Source organism: Gymnodraco acuticeps, unplaced genomic scaffold (assembly GCF_902827175.1).
Source record: "Gymnodraco acuticeps unplaced genomic scaffold, fGymAcu1.1, whole genome shotgun sequence".
Taxonomy (NCBI): Eukaryota; Metazoa; Chordata; class Actinopteri; order Perciformes; family Bathydraconidae; genus Gymnodraco; species Gymnodraco acuticeps.
The window spans coordinates 1,754,344-1,771,615 of record NW_022991003.1 but is presented as its reverse complement, the minus strand read 5'-3'; the positions used below and the strand labels follow the sequence as shown (position 1 = coordinate 1,771,615).

General features: G+C 40.2%; 1 protein-coding gene across 1 annotated transcript; it reads right to left on the bottom strand.

Annotated features, from left to right (window-relative positions):
• Window positions 1–310: 310 nt before the first annotated feature.
• On the bottom strand, window positions 311–17,150 carry cat (catalase). Its single transcript, XM_034236137.1, has 13 exons — window positions 16,972–17,150; window positions 14,801–14,972; window positions 13,563–13,673; window positions 12,831–12,961; window positions 12,045–12,149; window positions 11,754–11,879; window positions 11,445–11,636; window positions 10,501–10,653; window positions 10,045–10,183; window positions 7,242–7,372; window positions 6,219–6,326; window positions 1,402–1,485; window positions 311–1,194 (listed from the first exon to the last, which is right to left on the bottom strand). The coding sequence occupies exons 1-13, from the start codon at window positions 17,035–17,037 to the stop codon at window positions 1,129–1,131; spliced, it is 1,584 nt and encodes a 527-aa protein (XP_034092028.1). The 5' UTR covers window positions 17,038–17,150; the 3' UTR covers window positions 311–1,128.
• Window positions 17,151–17,272: the final 122 nt, after the last annotated feature.

Below are 17,272 nucleotides of genomic sequence, written 5' to 3'. Positions count from 1 at the left end.
CAGATAGTTAAATAAGCTGTCTGATAATTGATGTATTTAGAATTGTTTGTTTTTTTGATTTTAGGAACATGTTCTGTGTATGTTGTTGATTTGATTAAGATACAGAAGAAGTGCTTGTTTTAATTTGCATTTAAAACATTGTATAAGCATTCATTTGACTCTTGGCCTTTTTTTCAAGGTTGGGTCTTTTTGTTGATGTGAAAGAGATTTCTGGATATAAATATATCTTTGAATACTGCTTTAAAAGGATTCATGAAGACAAAACCTGCTTTAGAAAGACGGTGAGAACAGAAGAAATGGAGACAAAGAGTAGCTGCTGAAAGGCCAATTCATTTATATAAAAACCTGAAAATGAGCTGATCAGTACAACATCAAGCAGAGCATTTCATAACTGGTTCTCGTGATTTAAGGTTACGATAATCTTTATTTGGTAGTCATAAACACAAAAAAGGCACTAAAGATTTAGCAATAATGCATATAAATTCCTCATCTTGATACTTGCTCCTCATAAATTGCATATAATGAGTAGGGCAGATGACCATAAGCAAACAAGCTTTATAGTTCGACGGACAAAGGGTTTCCAGAGCCAGTTGTACTAAATAAAATATTCATGATTATTGATGGAAAACTAACCATAAGAGAAAAACATTTTGAATACATCGGCTTACTTTATATTGAAGTTTAAGATTATAGTTGGATGATTACAACGTAGTAGTACACACACAACCTGAGGATTTATAGCAAACAATCATGTCATGGTTTTTGGCAGCAGTTGGGGTTAATTGATGTAATGAGATCAAATCAAAATGCAAAAGACTTTTATAATTACTTTAAGAACTTTTAAATGTTAAAAGTCAAGATTTCATAATTGCCATGCTTTTGGTATTAACAGGATTAAACTAAAAACAAATCAAGGTGTTTTTATGTTTTTTTTATTGACTTTTCAGTCGAGACAAATTAAGCTCACTATTTTAAAGAAAATCAACAGTTTAACTGAATTAAAACCTAACCAACCCCAACCTGAAACTATATGGTTAATAAGTTCGATCTTGTCACTAGCAGTTGGCAATCACGCAAGTGCATTTGCTCGTAGATAAATGATGGGGGGGCCTGTGGACATTTAAGGCTTCACATCTTGGAAGAGGCGGCGATGGCCGAGGCTCCTGGGCGGCTATAAACGTGCACTTCTGTGTTCTGAGAAACACAAAAGTGGAGAAGACAGAGAAAGATGATATTATTTAAATGAACATAAGATACATGGCATATTCAAGCTTAACTGGTGGCATTATGAAATATGTAAGAAAGAGAAATCACAAATTAACATTTCATCCAATCTAAACATCTATACATGGATGGATTGCTACCCAACACTGGATTAGACCTCACAGCGAGAGTGTTTACCTTCTTGTTCTCGGCATTGTACTTGTTGAGAAGGCTCTGAACGCGGTTGCCATAGTCTGTATGAACAGCCTTCAAGTTCTGCACCTGCACGAAGAACCAGACAGTGAGACTTTAGGCTTTGAAAACAGATTTTCTAAAATGAAACCAAACCATTATCTGCCAAAGTCAGGGCCATTTGTTTCTTCTCATAAGAACAATAAACTCTTGTCGTCTGTAGTACTCTTGCTTTGTCACGTTCTTCTGTGCACCATTCAGGATTTATCGATGTGTATGTGTGGTACAAACAGGGAGACCGAAATACCGCTTCCCACCGTCCCAAAGATTAAATTATACAGTATAGAAATATATACATGATGACACAACAATAAATATATAAAAATAGCAGTCACGTAGACAAAATTGATGATTATATTAGAATGAACGAATAAATAACAAGTCAACAATTCCATCACAATTTCATCATAGTTGGCGGGTTTTGAGCATGAACACCGTGCACAGAGGGTGATTTACCCACTTCCACACAAGCTACAGGGTTCCAGTCACTGTGGTGAGCTGACAGCTTGAGAGAAAGTAAAGCTTAATGTCTGAACTAAGGATAGAGGGTGTCGTTTTTCTCATACTGATATTCTGAACAATCTGTGCTGTTGTATTTGCTGTAAAGTGTCTCTACTGTAGGCTATTTTTATTATATGTACAGCACTTTGGCTCGACCAAAAATCGTTTATAAATGTGCTATATAAATAAAACTTGATTTGATTTGAACAGAAAATAATGAACTCTTTAAATGTTAATGTATTAGTTTATATGGGTTTGGTAGTTCTCTGCATGCTGCTATGGTGAACCAAAACAACACATCTGGTTGCTTTGCTTCTGTTGTCATATTTGCATTGTTGTATTTATTTTAAATCATAATTATGCGGATCGAATACTGATTCAGTGCTAGGGTTGGGCCTACAGAAGCAGTTCGTAGATTGATTCAAAAGATCGCTAGAGAATTTTATTTAGATTTCTGGTTCCTTAACAAATGGGCCGTGCACCATAGTCCGCAGTTTTTTGGCCTCCTTTCTGTACTTCACACAGCAGCACACAAGTATTGGACTGCACTGAATGTTATTTATTTTATTTTTTCTTTAAACTCATATCGACTTCCATTTCATAATTGAAGTAAACCGTGCTGAGAAACACAAACTATAACTTTCGTTTTGACTTTTGCATGCACTGGCTGAGGGTGCAGTATTAACTGGCAAGATCTGATGAAACCTGTTTTCCGGCAGTTTTCAGTGTGACAGTAGAGGAGACCAGTGGCAGTTGCCACACCATGAATTGCATTAATCAGAACTAACGTGATGTTACCTATGTGACCTAATGTGAATGAAAGAAAACTAACAAATTATTATTGAATCATATATTTGAATAGAATCACCCAAAAAAAAGACGGTATTAAATGTATTTACATGATCCAAAAGCCTTATCAAGTGAATTGTGTGTAGGATGTGTCCCTCACCAACCCTATTCAGTGGATTGACCAGATTAAAGACCCAGTGGGAAACTGAAGTCACTGTGAAATCACTCTATATAAATCTGCTTTACAAAAAAACAGCCAGACTCTTTAGGTTCTCAGCATAAAGTAGGTCACTGTTCCAAAAGTAAGTAATAGAAGATATATTCAGTAACTCTGCACCACCTCACCCTTTATAAGCTTCAAAACCTGACCTTTTTGTGTTGCCTTCTAATGTATTTATTTTACATAAAAATGATCACTATAGGATTTAATAAAAGGAGCATATATACAGACTTAGTTTATTTTGATGTGTGTGTGTAAAGGCTGTTACACACCGAGCCGATTATCGGCAACGATAGATGTCGACAGATGTCGGGCCGTCGATGAGCGTCGTGTCGCCCTACTCAGATTGTTGTGTACTGCACCGTCGTGTCTTTTCGGCCGTGCCGACACCTTCCGTCGGCCAAATAAATCCCTCTGATTGGCTGTTCAGCTTAGCGAATCAGTGCATGAGAAGCGAAACGGAAGTTTCAAAACAAACTATTAAGAAGGCAAATCTGAGATTTAATTGAACTCCAGGGGGGTATACTACGAAGCAGGATTTTCGCTTAGCCGGCTAACTTCCGGTGAAAACTCAGGGTTTCCGGTCCTACGAAGCTGGTTCTCTTTTTAGCAGGCTAGATCTCCATGGTAACTTATGCTGTGCGGCTAACCTGGGGGGTATACTACGAAGCAGGATTTTTGTTTAGCAAGATAACTTCTGGGATTTCCGGTACTACGAAGCTGGTTTACTTTTTAGCGGGCTAGATCTCCATGGTGACTTATCCTGGAACCTAGTCTGTGCTCCGATGCAGGATAGGTTCCAAGATAAGAGATCAACTCCGCGAAAGCACCACGCCTGCTGACCAATCAGAGCTCAGTGTGCGGAGGAAATACAGTTTAAACTGCCGTTGCAGGAAAGACAGCCGGCCAAAATCACCGACTGTGTGAACGTGAAAATGAATAGAATATCACGTCCATCTTCAGAGCAATCTGACTATTATAACTATTATACTATTATGTTAAGAAAGCTTAATTAAATATCTGCCACAACATAAGTAACCGGATCAGAGTAACATTACGTTGCCTACAGTCCGCGGTACTGTGAGTGCAGACGTCGATGTGTCCCATTATCATTCATATCACATCATATCACATGCATCATAATGTATCATATATTTCCTTATCTGAGTCAGCTGAGCCGTATCTGGCCGTGCAACACTCACAGTGTCACATACTGTATGCAGAAGTATTATTTTAAGCAACACATTAAGTTGACGAAACACTCGAGTCAAATGTAATTAAAGTCAGATCCACTCGTGTCTTGGACGGGGCAGTGATATCATAAACCTGTTAATGTACGCATTCAAACACTTGTTCTGTTACCAGCTGTATTCACCTTGCAGGTGCAGCTATGTGGCTTTGATCCTGGATAAAGTGTTTAAGTCATGGATGTTTAAAGTTTAACTTCTTCATATGTCTAATATTATAGTTGACTTTTCATTCAGGAAGTATGACGCTGCGCTGTCAGTACGCTTATCCATGTTTGTGATTGGTCGAATGCTCCAGATACCACCCCTTTCTGTGAACGCGCACCTAACTAGATAGGACACGGCTGGCTTGAGCGAACGAGTTGATAGCCAGCGTTGTAGGACAGTTTAGCGAGAGCGGCTTAGTTTTGGATTAAGTCAACCGGATAACTCAAAACATATCTAGGATAGGTTGAACTAGATTCGTAGTATACCCCCCAGGTCGGGACCAGGTTAGGTTGCAGGCTAGGAGCTCAACTCAGTGAAAGCACTGCCTGCTGACCAATCAGAGCTCAGTGTGCGGAGTTTAAACCGACCATGTCATATTACAGGAGAAAGGAAATACAGAAAAGCTGCCGATGCAGGAAAGACGGCCGGCAAAAATCACCGACTGTGTGAACGTGAACATTAATAGAATATCACCTCCATCTTCAGAGCAATCTGACTATTATAACATTAGCGTTAAGAAAGCTTACTTAAATATCTGCCACAACATAAGTAACCGGATCAGAGTAACATTAAGTACAGTCCGCGGCATATCATATCTTAATGTATCATATATTTCCTTATCTGAGTCAGCTGAGCCGTATCTGGCCGTGCAACACTCACAGTGTCACATACTGTATGCAGAAGTATTATTTTAAGCAACACATTAAGTTGACGAAACACTCGAGTCAAATGTAATTAAAGTCAGATCGTGTCTTAGACGGGCAGTGATATCATAAACCTGTTAATGTACGCATTCAAACACTTGTTCTGTTACCAGCTGTATTCACCTTGCAGGTGCAGCTATGTGGCTTTGATCCTGGATAAAGTGTTTAAGTCATGGATGTTTAAAGTTTAACTTCTTCATATGTCTAATATTATAGTTGACTTTTCATTCAGGAAGTATGACGCTGCGCTGTCAGTATGCTTCTCCATGTTTGTGATTGGTCGAATGCTCCAGATACCACCCCTTTATGTGAAATCCACTTGATTACCCGCGTCGTAGTACAGTTTAGCGAGAGCGTGTATGTTTTGGATTAGGCCAACCGGCTAACTCAAACATATCCAGGTTAGGTTGAACCAGCTTCGTAGTACAGGCCCCTGCTCTCGACACAGGTTCGGGAAAGCCCCATGAGCTTCTCGCTGTAGAGTGAAAATGGAACACACACGCTATTTATTGTTTGTTTGTATCACACAGTCTGTCTTCCGGTTGTTGCCTCTTTTGAATGACGAATACACACTACCGCCGCCTGCTGGTAAGGAGAGTTATTGCCACTCACGCATGCGCAGTTCGTACGTGTAACTTGGCCGTCAGATGAAGTCTTTGCGGTGTGTTCCAGTGCGACACATGGCCAAGACGCAGGAGACGTGAGGTGACGTTCCGTCGGGACGTGTTCTTTGGTGTCAGTTTGGTGTGTAAGAGGCTTAAGACACATTGAAAGTGCCTTGTGTGAGGAACCGTGCAACATAAATACGCCTGCCTACAACCACAAAGCTACACGGTTCAGAGCACATGCTCCGGGGAACATTTCATGTTTTAAAACGCTACATCCTGTGGTTTCATCATGGAACAACTGACATAGTTTGTATTTCTTTTGGGTAACTAATATAAATGCTTCGATTAAAAAGGTAAAGTTAACTGATTTCACTGCTGGATACTTTAAAAAAAATCTTCATGTGGTCATTCAATCAAAAAATCCACGTGTAGATCATAACAGAGTGAAACACTGTGTGTAGTAAAGTGTAAGATGGTGAGCACTCACCTGGCGCTTTTGGATGAAGAGCTGTGCTCCCTTCAGGGCCCCGGCCATGTTCTGGCAAAGTCTCTGGCGCTCCTCTTCGTTCAGCACCTGCATGTAGAAGGTGCGAACCTGCAAAGAAAGTAGATAAAATCCTTGAAAACCTGATCATAACGGTACGTCTACACGGTTCAGTCGTGTTGAAGCTTGCCGGTGGGCGTGTCTGGCGTGCAACCAACAACCAATCACATTCATCTCCCGCCCCGGACACACAAGCACGCGGTTTCATTTGCTAGAGCTTGTACTGGCATATGATTTGATTGGCTGGCGCTTCCGTTGACGCTTGAAAAGTTGAACTTTTCTCAACTTTGGAAGCGAGCAACGGAGGCAACGCGTCGAACCACAATGCAGTTCGGCAAAGCGTGACGTCACCCAATTCAAAGTGAATGGGAAGCGTCTCCGTTGAAGCATGTGACGGAGTCGTGTGGACGTACCGTAAGGATTCAATTAGATTTCATTTACATTACATTTTAGTCATCTAAATTGGGCTTTATTTTTGTCACAGCAGCTTTATTACACTAATTAAAAATGCATTATATTGAAAAACTACCAAAAATAAACCAAATAAATACAGCACTGTAAATATGTACATATCAAGAGTAGAAAATATATATATCAATAGAGTATATCAAGAAAACACAATATAAAATGTACAAAATAACTTAACCCTCTGTGGTAGTCCAAGCTACTTCACATTATCAAATAAAGTGTGATTGATTCAGGTTTTTATACAGACTTGCATTTGAAAAAGATTATGTAAACTGGGATCCTGTTTCCACGATCCAGTGCAGGGTAAGGGTAAAAACCCCTCTGTTTAAAGAGTCTCTTTAAACAGAGGGGACACATGTTTATGTATAAAAGACATGAAAAAGTGGATTTTGCATAATAGGTGACCTTTGACCCATAACTGATGGGCCTTATGGTGATATTCTAACACAACACAGCACATGCCTATAAAACTGACCCAGTTACAGACATTATTTGTACCTGTGTGTAATTGTCTTCATCTGCATTGTTGTAGCGGGCCACATCTGGAGACACCTGGAACTTGGACTCCACAAACTGAGGCTGGGTGTCCGGGGCACTGAAGCTGTTGGGAAAATAGTTTGGAGCGCCACCTAGAGGCAAGACAGACCAAACACTGGTGAGTAAGGGTAGGGAGAGAAAATGCTGCTCAAATACTGAAGTAACTGAGACAATAAAAGGGAAGGGTTACTCAAATTGTGGAAGGTCTCTGGTTTAAAAATATGGCATGTTGTAAAGTCTCACAGCTTTGATATTCGGTAGATAATTGGGTTTTTTCTAAATAATCAGTTAGGGTCAGCATGTAAACAAGCTATTACAAGGAAGTGGGGAAAGGTGGTTCAAAGGAAAAAGTTGTAAAAAACAAAAAACAAACATATTTCATCTACAAAAACCACAACTGGAAGCAAATTAGGAAAAATGTAAATGATAAAACACTCAAAACGGCTACATCAAAACAAAGCATGAAAACAATCTGAAAAAGATGGAAACATTTATAGAAAGGAATATCCAGTGTAGGTTTTTAATATAGTTTTTTTTTGGCCAGTGAAATTGTTGATGTCGCAAATGTGTACACTCTCGATCCTGCTTGTTTATAATCTGGGAGTCTTGAAGTACTGAACTACTATGAAGTTACTATGCTGAATATGGGTAATGAAGTAGTACATTGCATTTTATACATTCTAAATGGCGCCATCTGTTGGTTGCTATTGGTATTGCATTTGGTGGTGGAGGTGCGATTGGACTCCCTCTGCTGGAAAACCCAAGTATTGCCAAAGCTACAATGCTCTACTGATATAAGCAGGGGTGCACATCACTTTTTTGCCCTGGTTCTCAAAGGAGCACCTGGAGATGTTGCTTGGTGCTCATCCTTAAAATGAAATAAACCGTAACTTTTGAGGGGGTCTTGACTTTATTTGCCAGACACACGGCACTGAACACACATGCAGAGGTGAACACAGAACACACATGCAGAGGTGAACACAACACAAGACAACATTAGCACGACCAGTCACAAGCTGTCATCACTACCCTCCTGACTGTTCTCCTCACTGTCTTCCTCTCTGTCAGACATGGTAGCTGATGATGTAGGCCTACTTCTTTCTCTCTGGTTGAGTCTGCGATTAGCTGCTTGCATCCACAAGTCAACAGCAGGGTTTGGGTCGAAAGTCTCTGTTGTCATCTTAGACAAGTGGATGTAATCAAATAAGTATGTGAACATAACCAATAGCCTACCATAGCCAATAACAAATTAATGTAACTTATTTTATTTGTGTTGTTCATTCATATCTTATTTTACCTTAACATTTATTTATTTATGCATTTTTTTTTAATCTCGTTTTAAAGGATATTTTTGGTTACTGTCCTATAGTATACATTGGAATGATTTAAAACCTGTTTATCCCAATAATTACAAAAGAGTGCCTTGGAAATATGTGTTTACATAAATTGTGACCAAACCGTTTGAATTTAGACTAAGAGTCCTTTACCTCACTGAGCTGTAGTTAACTTATCAGCCTCTCAGTCTGACTGGAGGACTCTCCCTCCACATTATTGTAGAAACATCTTCTTCTTATCTCCGTTAGAGCAGCTAGCACGGCACCAGATTATAATAACAACAGCGCTGGTACCACCCTCCCTCCCTCTCTCCCTCGCTCACTCGCATTTTGTCTGTGAGCTGCGGGCGCCAGATAAGCCAACACCCCCCATTTTCATCACTTACAGCGCCCATCGTACAGGGCAAATGAAAGGTGGAACCGGGGTGAAAAGGGTGTTACATTTACTTAATTGTGAATATTGTTACATCAAGGCCGAAAATTAGGATGAGCCCCAACGGTCAAAATGTTTTTTTCCCTCCCAGAACTGCCAGCGCAGCACCTCCCCAGATCTGGCGCCTTAGGCGAACATCTAGCCAGCGCTACGGGCCGGCCCTGAGTTCATATCATGGTTCATATGCAACTCGCAAATATCTTTCTCTCTCTTCTCTCTCTCTCTCTCATCTCTCCTCTCTCCTCTATTTTCTCTTTTCTCTTCTCTCTCTCCTTCTCAATGTTGGTACGCAAATGCGCTTTGTTTCAAATGACCCGGTGCTCTTTTTTTGGCGGAGGTGCGCATGCGCACCTGCGCACCAGTTATGTGCAGCCCTGGATATAAGGTCATACAAACTTAAATGAATGACTCCATAGATTACAAAAGATACACATTTTCACACTATCCACATCTGCTGCTACAACAGTTAAGAATGTGTGTATATCCTTGTCATGCACACAATGTACAACAATATCTGTTTTCTTATTTTTATAACTGCCGATTTTTATTCCATATTTTATTCCTTTACATTGCAAGGTAAATGTTATATTGTATTATATTTTTTATAATTCTCTACCTGTGTTTTCAACTATTGTTTTAATTTTATGTAAACCGCAACATCAAGTCAAATTCCTTGTACGTGTAAACCTACCTGGTAATAAACCTGTTTCTGATTCATTGTATACACACACACACACACACACACACACACACACACACACACACACACACACACACACACACACACACACACACACACACACACACACACACACACACACACACACACACACACACACACACACACACACACACACACACACACACACACACACACACACACACACACACACACACACACACACACACACACACACACACACACACACACACACACACACACACACACACACACACACACACACACACACACACACACACACACACACACACACACCTTGGTTGTCAAACATGCACATGGGGCCATCGCGCTGGTAGTTGGTCACGCGGGTCCTGAAAGGACAGTTGACGGGGAGCTGCAGGTAGTTTGCTCCCAGCCGGTGTCGATGTGTGTCTGGGTAAGAGAAGAGACGACCCTACACAACGGCATGATGGGAGAGAAACAAGACATAGCACCGTGAGACTCCTTTAAGTTTCTTTATTGATGAGAACCTTCACACTAAGCATGTTTTCAGCTGTTTATTTACACGCATTGGTGCAGAGAAAAACATCCATGCATTTGTTTTAGCACACTGAGAACGTGCCCTTTGAAATGGCAACACAGAGAGAATGGTTATTAAAGGTTAAAAATGGCAGCATATATATATTTTTTCCTACAATTACGTAGAACATCTCCCTGTCTCTTTACAATCTGACTGAAAAAAGAATAAAGAAAAGACTGTCGTTGTTTTACCTGCAGCATCTTGTCGGGGCTCGCCTCGATGCCAGGCGGCATGTTGCTGGGGTCAAAGGCCAGCTGCTCTATCTCGGCAAAGTAGTTCACTGCATTCCTGTTGAGGACCATTTTGCCCACAGGGATCAAAGGGTATTCTTTTTGAGACCAAACCTGAGTGAGAAAAAATCAGTGAGCTGAAAAAGACTGTTACTTTAATCATTAATCATTCAATAATTGGAGAGGTTAAAGATCTTTGACATAGAAATGAGCCTGGCAGGGTCCAATACTCCTAAATATTTAACAGCTTTCCCAGGAATGTGCAATTTATCAATAAACAAACACAAAATATGGAGCCCTACTACACTAAATGCCTTGTTGTGGTCATATTGATTTTATTGTTCTCTTTTTTCTCCAGCTTGTTACCACAGTAGAGTGATCAAAACGTTAAGACAGGTTAATAGGGCGGCTGTGGCTCAGTGGATAGAGTGCTGGACTTCGAATTAGGGGGTAACAAGTTCGAACCCCACTGCAGTCAGCGTTGTGTCCCTGGGCAAGACACTTCACCCAAATTGCTCCTGTGGGGATTGTCCACAGTACTGAAGTCGACATATACACTTTTGTTGTATTCATTATTTGTCTATTGATTGATAAATAATTCAATTTTCTTCTGTGACATCACAGTAATATTCACAAATATGCAATTGTGTTAATTATATATATAAAAAAACACTTGGTGCAGTCACTTCTCTTGATTAGACTGTTCCTCATTCAACCAAATGGCTTAGAACACCTAACAAAGCTGTGAACCTACAAACACACCTGGTATAATGTCAACAGATTAATTAAAAAGAACATTTAAGTATCCTACAAGAGGTTTTAAAGTGAGTCCATCTGAAGCTTTTAATAACTGCTTGTCTCAAACCTAACACATTTGTTCGTTCTGCTGTGGAGGGATGTGGTACCTTGGTGAGATCGAAGGGGTTGAACTGGAAGGTCTCCGCCTGCTCGAAGGTCATGATCTGGATGAAGAAGGTCCAGGATGGGAAGTTTCCATTAGCAATGGCGTTGTAAAGATCTCCAATGGCATAATCTGGGTTGCTGGCAGCCAGGCGCTCTGCCTCCTCCCCTGACATGTTCTTTATTCCTTGATCAGTCTAAAAAAAACACAACATATCAACAACAAATATGACTTCCTGTAACTATGCAATGCCAAAACCCCAGGAGGTGAATCTGAAAGGACAAATGAGTGTTAACCCTGGGTTCTGACTGACCTTGAAGTGGAACTTGCAGTAGAAAGGCTCTCCTTGGGTATTGACCATTTTGAAAGTGTGTGAGCCGTAGCCGTTCATATGACGGAAACCATCAGGCAAACCTCGGTCGCTGAACAAGAAAGACACCTGAGCAGGAGGACAGAAGACGGTCATGAGTCCTGCAAACTTTTCATGTATAAATACTTACTTTAATTAAAAACAGTCATGTGAAGTGCCTTCAACTGAGGAATTTAGCTTTCTGTAATAATCCTCTGTAGACTCAAAAACAACAAGGGGCTCAGCAGCAGCTACCTGATGCAGACTCTCAGGCCTCAGGCTCCAGAAGTCCCACACCATGTCGGGGTCTTTCATGTGGGTCTGGGGATTGCGCTTCTGGGAATGGATGAAGGACGGGAACTGCATGGGGAAAAAAGAGGCAAGTTAATGTGAGACGAGAGGAATGTGGTTGGGTGAAGCTCTTTCTACAATCTACTCCGATATTTTTTGATAGGTTCAAAGCTTTAAAAGTTCCCCTATTATACTGTTTTTCATCAATATATTATAGGTCAGAGATATATACAAAACATGTCTCTGAAGTGTTTGGCTCGAAACACCAAACAGATCATTGCAGCATTACCCATAATCCCCTCTGTTTCAGCCCTGTTTCAAAAGTGCTGATTCTCTGTCTGTTACTTTAGATGAAAATAAGGAGCCCCTCCCCACGCCCCTCTGAGAGAGATTTGGTTAAAGAGAACACAAGAGAGTGCTCTAGGAGGAGATTCAGGTGATAAGGCTGGGGGGTTACCTTGGTTGCTGATTGGCTAATGGTTACACAAGCCAAAACATCATTATGACATCATAAAGTCAGCTCATTTTCAGACAGGTTTTTATATAAATGGATCAGGACAAAAAGTGAGAGAATCTTTTTTCCTGAAACTTTCAGAATCTCTTTCCACAGAGGGGACACATGTTGATGTAGAAAAGACATGAAGAAGAGGATTTTGCATAATAGGTGACCTTTAAAACCATTATTTATTAACGTTGTAGTCCTCCCACTGATAAAAGATTTTGATTGGTTCACACACCACCGACACTCACCAGCAGGGCGTCCCTGATGAAGAAGATGGGGGTGTTGTTGCCCGTCAGGTCCCAGTTTCCCTCCTCAGAGTAAAACTTGACTGCAAATCCTCGGGGGTCTCGCACGGTGTCTGCTGATCCCGATTCTCCAGCTGAAATAAAATGCAAATAAGACAAAACAGTTAACTCATAAATTAGTAAAATAATAGTTCAGAATTCAACAGACACTGGCCATTGTTCTTATTTCAAAGTAAAGTAGGGCTTCACTGATTAGTTGATCAAGCCATTAGTGGAAATATTTTGTGTTATCGATCAGCGGTTTGAAAAGACTCATCAGACTGAGTTGGAGTTCAAGGGGCTGATAGGAAGAGGGCAAATATCCAAAACACCCTTGCAAGACACCATGCACCTTGCCACTCATACTTATCTCAATAGAACCGAATCAAATGTGTGGGGCGAACTGTAATACTCTTTTCATATTTACTTAAAAGATACTTAAATTAAATAAACCTCCATCAGAACAACATATTTTCTTATATCTCCTTTTGTAAAACTCATATTTTCAAGACAGATAATTAAATTAAATAGTAATAACTATTCTAGAGCAGCATTTCTTACCTAGCGTTTTTATGGGAAATAATAGATTATGCTGTTTCTGTCATTTCAATAAATATATATGTGTTTGATCTTTTTGGGGGGAAATCTGTTTGCATAAAGTAAGACTGAAACAATAGAGGAAATGGTTATTCTTACCCACAGTGGAGAAACGGACAGCGACAGGTGTAGTCTTGCCGACATGTTCAAACAGTTTGGCCTTGCAGTAGCGAGAGATGTCGTGAGTCACCTCAAAGTAACCAAAGGCTCCTGAATCATGGAGGGAGAATAATGAGACCGGTCATCATTTGTTCATATTCATATATCAGCTGAACAAGTCTGGTTCAAAGCTCTTTAGTTGATTGCACGTTACGATACATTGGAGAAAAGCAACAAGAAGAAGTTACTTAACAAAGTCTGTGACCTTGATCGGATCACCTTGCACGGATTAGCATTTTTCTGGAGCTAATCTACCAATGAATGACCTTGATTTGAACTGTGCCTACTTTATGGTCAGTAATCTCATTTGACTTTGGCAGGTTATGCAGCCAGATTTTCACATTTCTTGTGTGCGTGTTCGTTGCAAATCATTAAAATGTAAAAATATTTGTATCATCTGGAAACAACTTAATCCTGTTGCTGAGATAGTGTTGTGCTATGCCTTTATGGTCTTTATCATAGTATTATAGTTAGACTTACATGAAAACTACGCATCAGTATACAGATTACATTATATCACAGAAACAGTTGAAACATCACACAATTGTAACTCTGTTTAAACCATGGGTGTCAAACTCAATTTCATCGCGGGCCACATTCCCATAAAGGTTGCACTCAAAGGGCCGGTTGTAACTATATAAATATATAATATATATATATATAAAATAATGTATTATATGACATTATTGCCTCTGAATTGGATTATTATCGGATAGGATAATAACTTAGTAATTAACTACGTCTGAAAGCAGAAGTCCAGGGCAAATAATTCCAAGTCTCTTCAGTGCGCATGTCACAAAACGAGATGCATTGTGGGACATGTAGTTTATGGGCATCCTGCTTCTGTAAAGTGGCATGTAACCGTATAATAAACTATATTATATTCTTTGCAAGCTCTTGTGGGGCCACATCAAATGAAGTCGCGGGCCGGATTTGGCCCCCGGGCCTTGAGTTTGAGACCCATGGTTTAAACAGTCACATGATTAGTATCTAGAAGTACACTGTTTACAGAAGGAGGAGGTGGAAGAAACAATAAGATCCTTTTTGCAATACGAAACAGGATACTTGATCTCTGAGTTTTGAGAAACAGAAACCACTACTTCAATGTTTAATGTCAATCTGCTGAAGTTTCTCAGACTCAGTTACAAAGGAGAGTCTGCTCCCTGGCCAGCACTCACCCCCCCCTTTGGCATGCACCACCCTCTCTGGGATGCGTTCCCGGTCAAAGTGGGCCATCTCGTCTGTGAACACCACGTCCTGGACCAGCAGGGGGCCCCTGGGTCCGGCAGTCTGCAGGTTCAGCTTGTCTCCTATGGGATGGCCGGCCCCTGTGGTCAGAGTGTCGGGCCTCTGTTGCAAGAATAATCCATGTTAGAGATAATTAAAGGATGAGTCATTACTGCAGAGGTTCAAATCCAACCTGTGGCTCAGAGCTGGATGTCCTCCCATCTCTCTATTTTAACAAAATAAACCAACACATTCATTTTCACAAGTACTTTTGTTACAAGTGTGCATGATTAAGAATCAAATAATGTTGCAAACAAATCGTACTATAATTTATAATAGGCTGGAGAGGCCAAGGTAACAACTTTTGTAATATATAAATTAAATATGTATAAATATAAACAAAATAAGCAACGCAAATTTACATTGAATAAGTCAGTTCTTTTTTCCTTTTTAGCTGTTTTCACTGAGCTGTTAAACTGAAAGATGGACACAAACTTTGACTTGACTTTAGCTTAAATAACTGAAGCAAAACGGTTGCACATTCATTTCTGTCTACCGGCCAATCTTTTAAATCAACTAACTATCTCATTGTTTCTATTTGAATTCCTTCCTACGTAGAGCTGAGGCAACTAGATGCATTAGAGATAAGTCGACTGACACAACATTTGAAAAAGTTGGTATCCAAGCAAGCAGCTGCATGCACATTTCTGCAACTGATATGTCACTGTTGCTTGCAGTGTTGCAACAGAAACAATATAAACAGGATCCACCAAATCCATATGCTAAGATCACATAACCTGCTAGATTACATTGTTCCCTCTTCATTGTTTTCACAGCTGCAAAATTATAAAAAAAACCTCAAGAAGCACTCTGCTTATTATGACAACAATCAGACTTCCCTTGAAACTGTACTAAGATAAAAACACAAACCAAACTAACATTAGAGAGACAATAAGGGTTACTTAAGGTGATAGTAGATGTGTAATGTGCTGTGGTGTCTCTCTTTCTCCCACTAATTGTCTCCACAGGTAACTTTACTCTCAAGTGATCTCAGCAGGGCAGCATATCAATTGCTGGGGGGGGGGAAGTATCATTTCCCAGAGGGCCGTTGTGGACGTGTTACTGCGTGTTGATATCTCTCTGTACGAGACATGAGAATACATTTTGTGATTTACGGGAAATCTACTCATCTGTTTACGACATAAAGATCGCATTAGAAACAGTTAAGAGAGCTTATTCGTGCATGGCTCCACTACAATTCAAAAGGTAAATAGTGTACTTTTACTCACTCCACTACATTAATACATTATCTTTAGTTACTTTGCAGATATAGATTAATGGTAAAAAATATGATCAACACCTAAATAACACTTTACACCTGTAGTAAAGTTCACAAGCTACCCTGCAGCATAATTAAAACTAGCTGCACCTTTACCAGCTTTGACAACATTTGAACGCATCAAGAATTATAATCAAAACATATAATATATACTGAAATGGGCCAATCTGCATAATAAGTACTTTTGTTTTTGGTACTTTACGTGTATTAAGATGCCAATACTTTTGTACTTTTACTTGACTAACATTAAGATTGCATGAGTTTTCTACACTGTGGTATTTGTGTAGTACTTCTTCACCTCCCCTCATCCCCTGGACTATCTGGAAACGCACCATGCTATTTGCTCTGATATGCTCTGGTTATATAACTCAAAGGGGTGAAGTGCACCACAAACATGCCCCGGGCCTGGACAATGACCTACCTTACATCATTACACTAATGTACTCTCCTTACACATTTTAAAGCCTTTTGTGTGTTTATTTGGTGACTCATAAGCTCGGTTGGTGGTGTCATTTCTGCTTCACGTTATTTGACGTTTGACGTTATTTTAGCATGATCAAATGGCTGGCAGATCTGCAAGTCAGTCTTTACAATAACAGAGATTACATTGCCCCAAAATAAACATTTAAGAACACTAAATAACTTGGAAATATCTGCAAAGTAGTTCCATTGACAAGCTAGCTTTAGCTTATGACTGTTAGCTGGTTACTCTAAATGACCTCTCACCATTTCTCCCAAGAAAGACAGCGCTAAACAGCAACAACATGTAGACAAAATACAGACCTGAGAGCTTCTACTCTGCTTCCATGCCTTCATTTGATCGGTAGCTTTATCTCTGTTGTCAGCCATGTTGACAGCTCAGAGTTACAGGACGTTTAGACGTCAAAATGCTGGGTAGATGTTGCAGGAGAAACTGTTATCGCTGTTGTCCCCGATCTCTAGCCATTCTTCCTGGACTTTGCTCAATTAGGCCCCGCCCCCGCCCACAACCCTCCTTTCTGATTGGCTGAAGAGAGGAAGCTTGACCTACTTTTAGGACAAGAGGAGAAAGCACCAAACCAAAGATGATGAACACAATCAACCT

Coding starts and splice junctions, on each gene's coding strand:
- cat (XM_034236137.1), bottom strand. CDS start 17,037: ATGGCTGACAACAGAGATAAAGCTACCGATCAAATGAAGGCATGGAAG. Junction 11,880..12,044: donor GGCCTGAGAGTCTGCATCAG/GTAGCTGCTGCT, acceptor CCTCCTGCTCAG/GTGTCTTTCTTGTTCAGCGA. Junction 1,195..1,401: donor ACAATGCCGAGAACAAGAAG/GTAAACACTCTC, acceptor TGTGTTTCTCAG/AACACAGAAGTGCACGTTTA.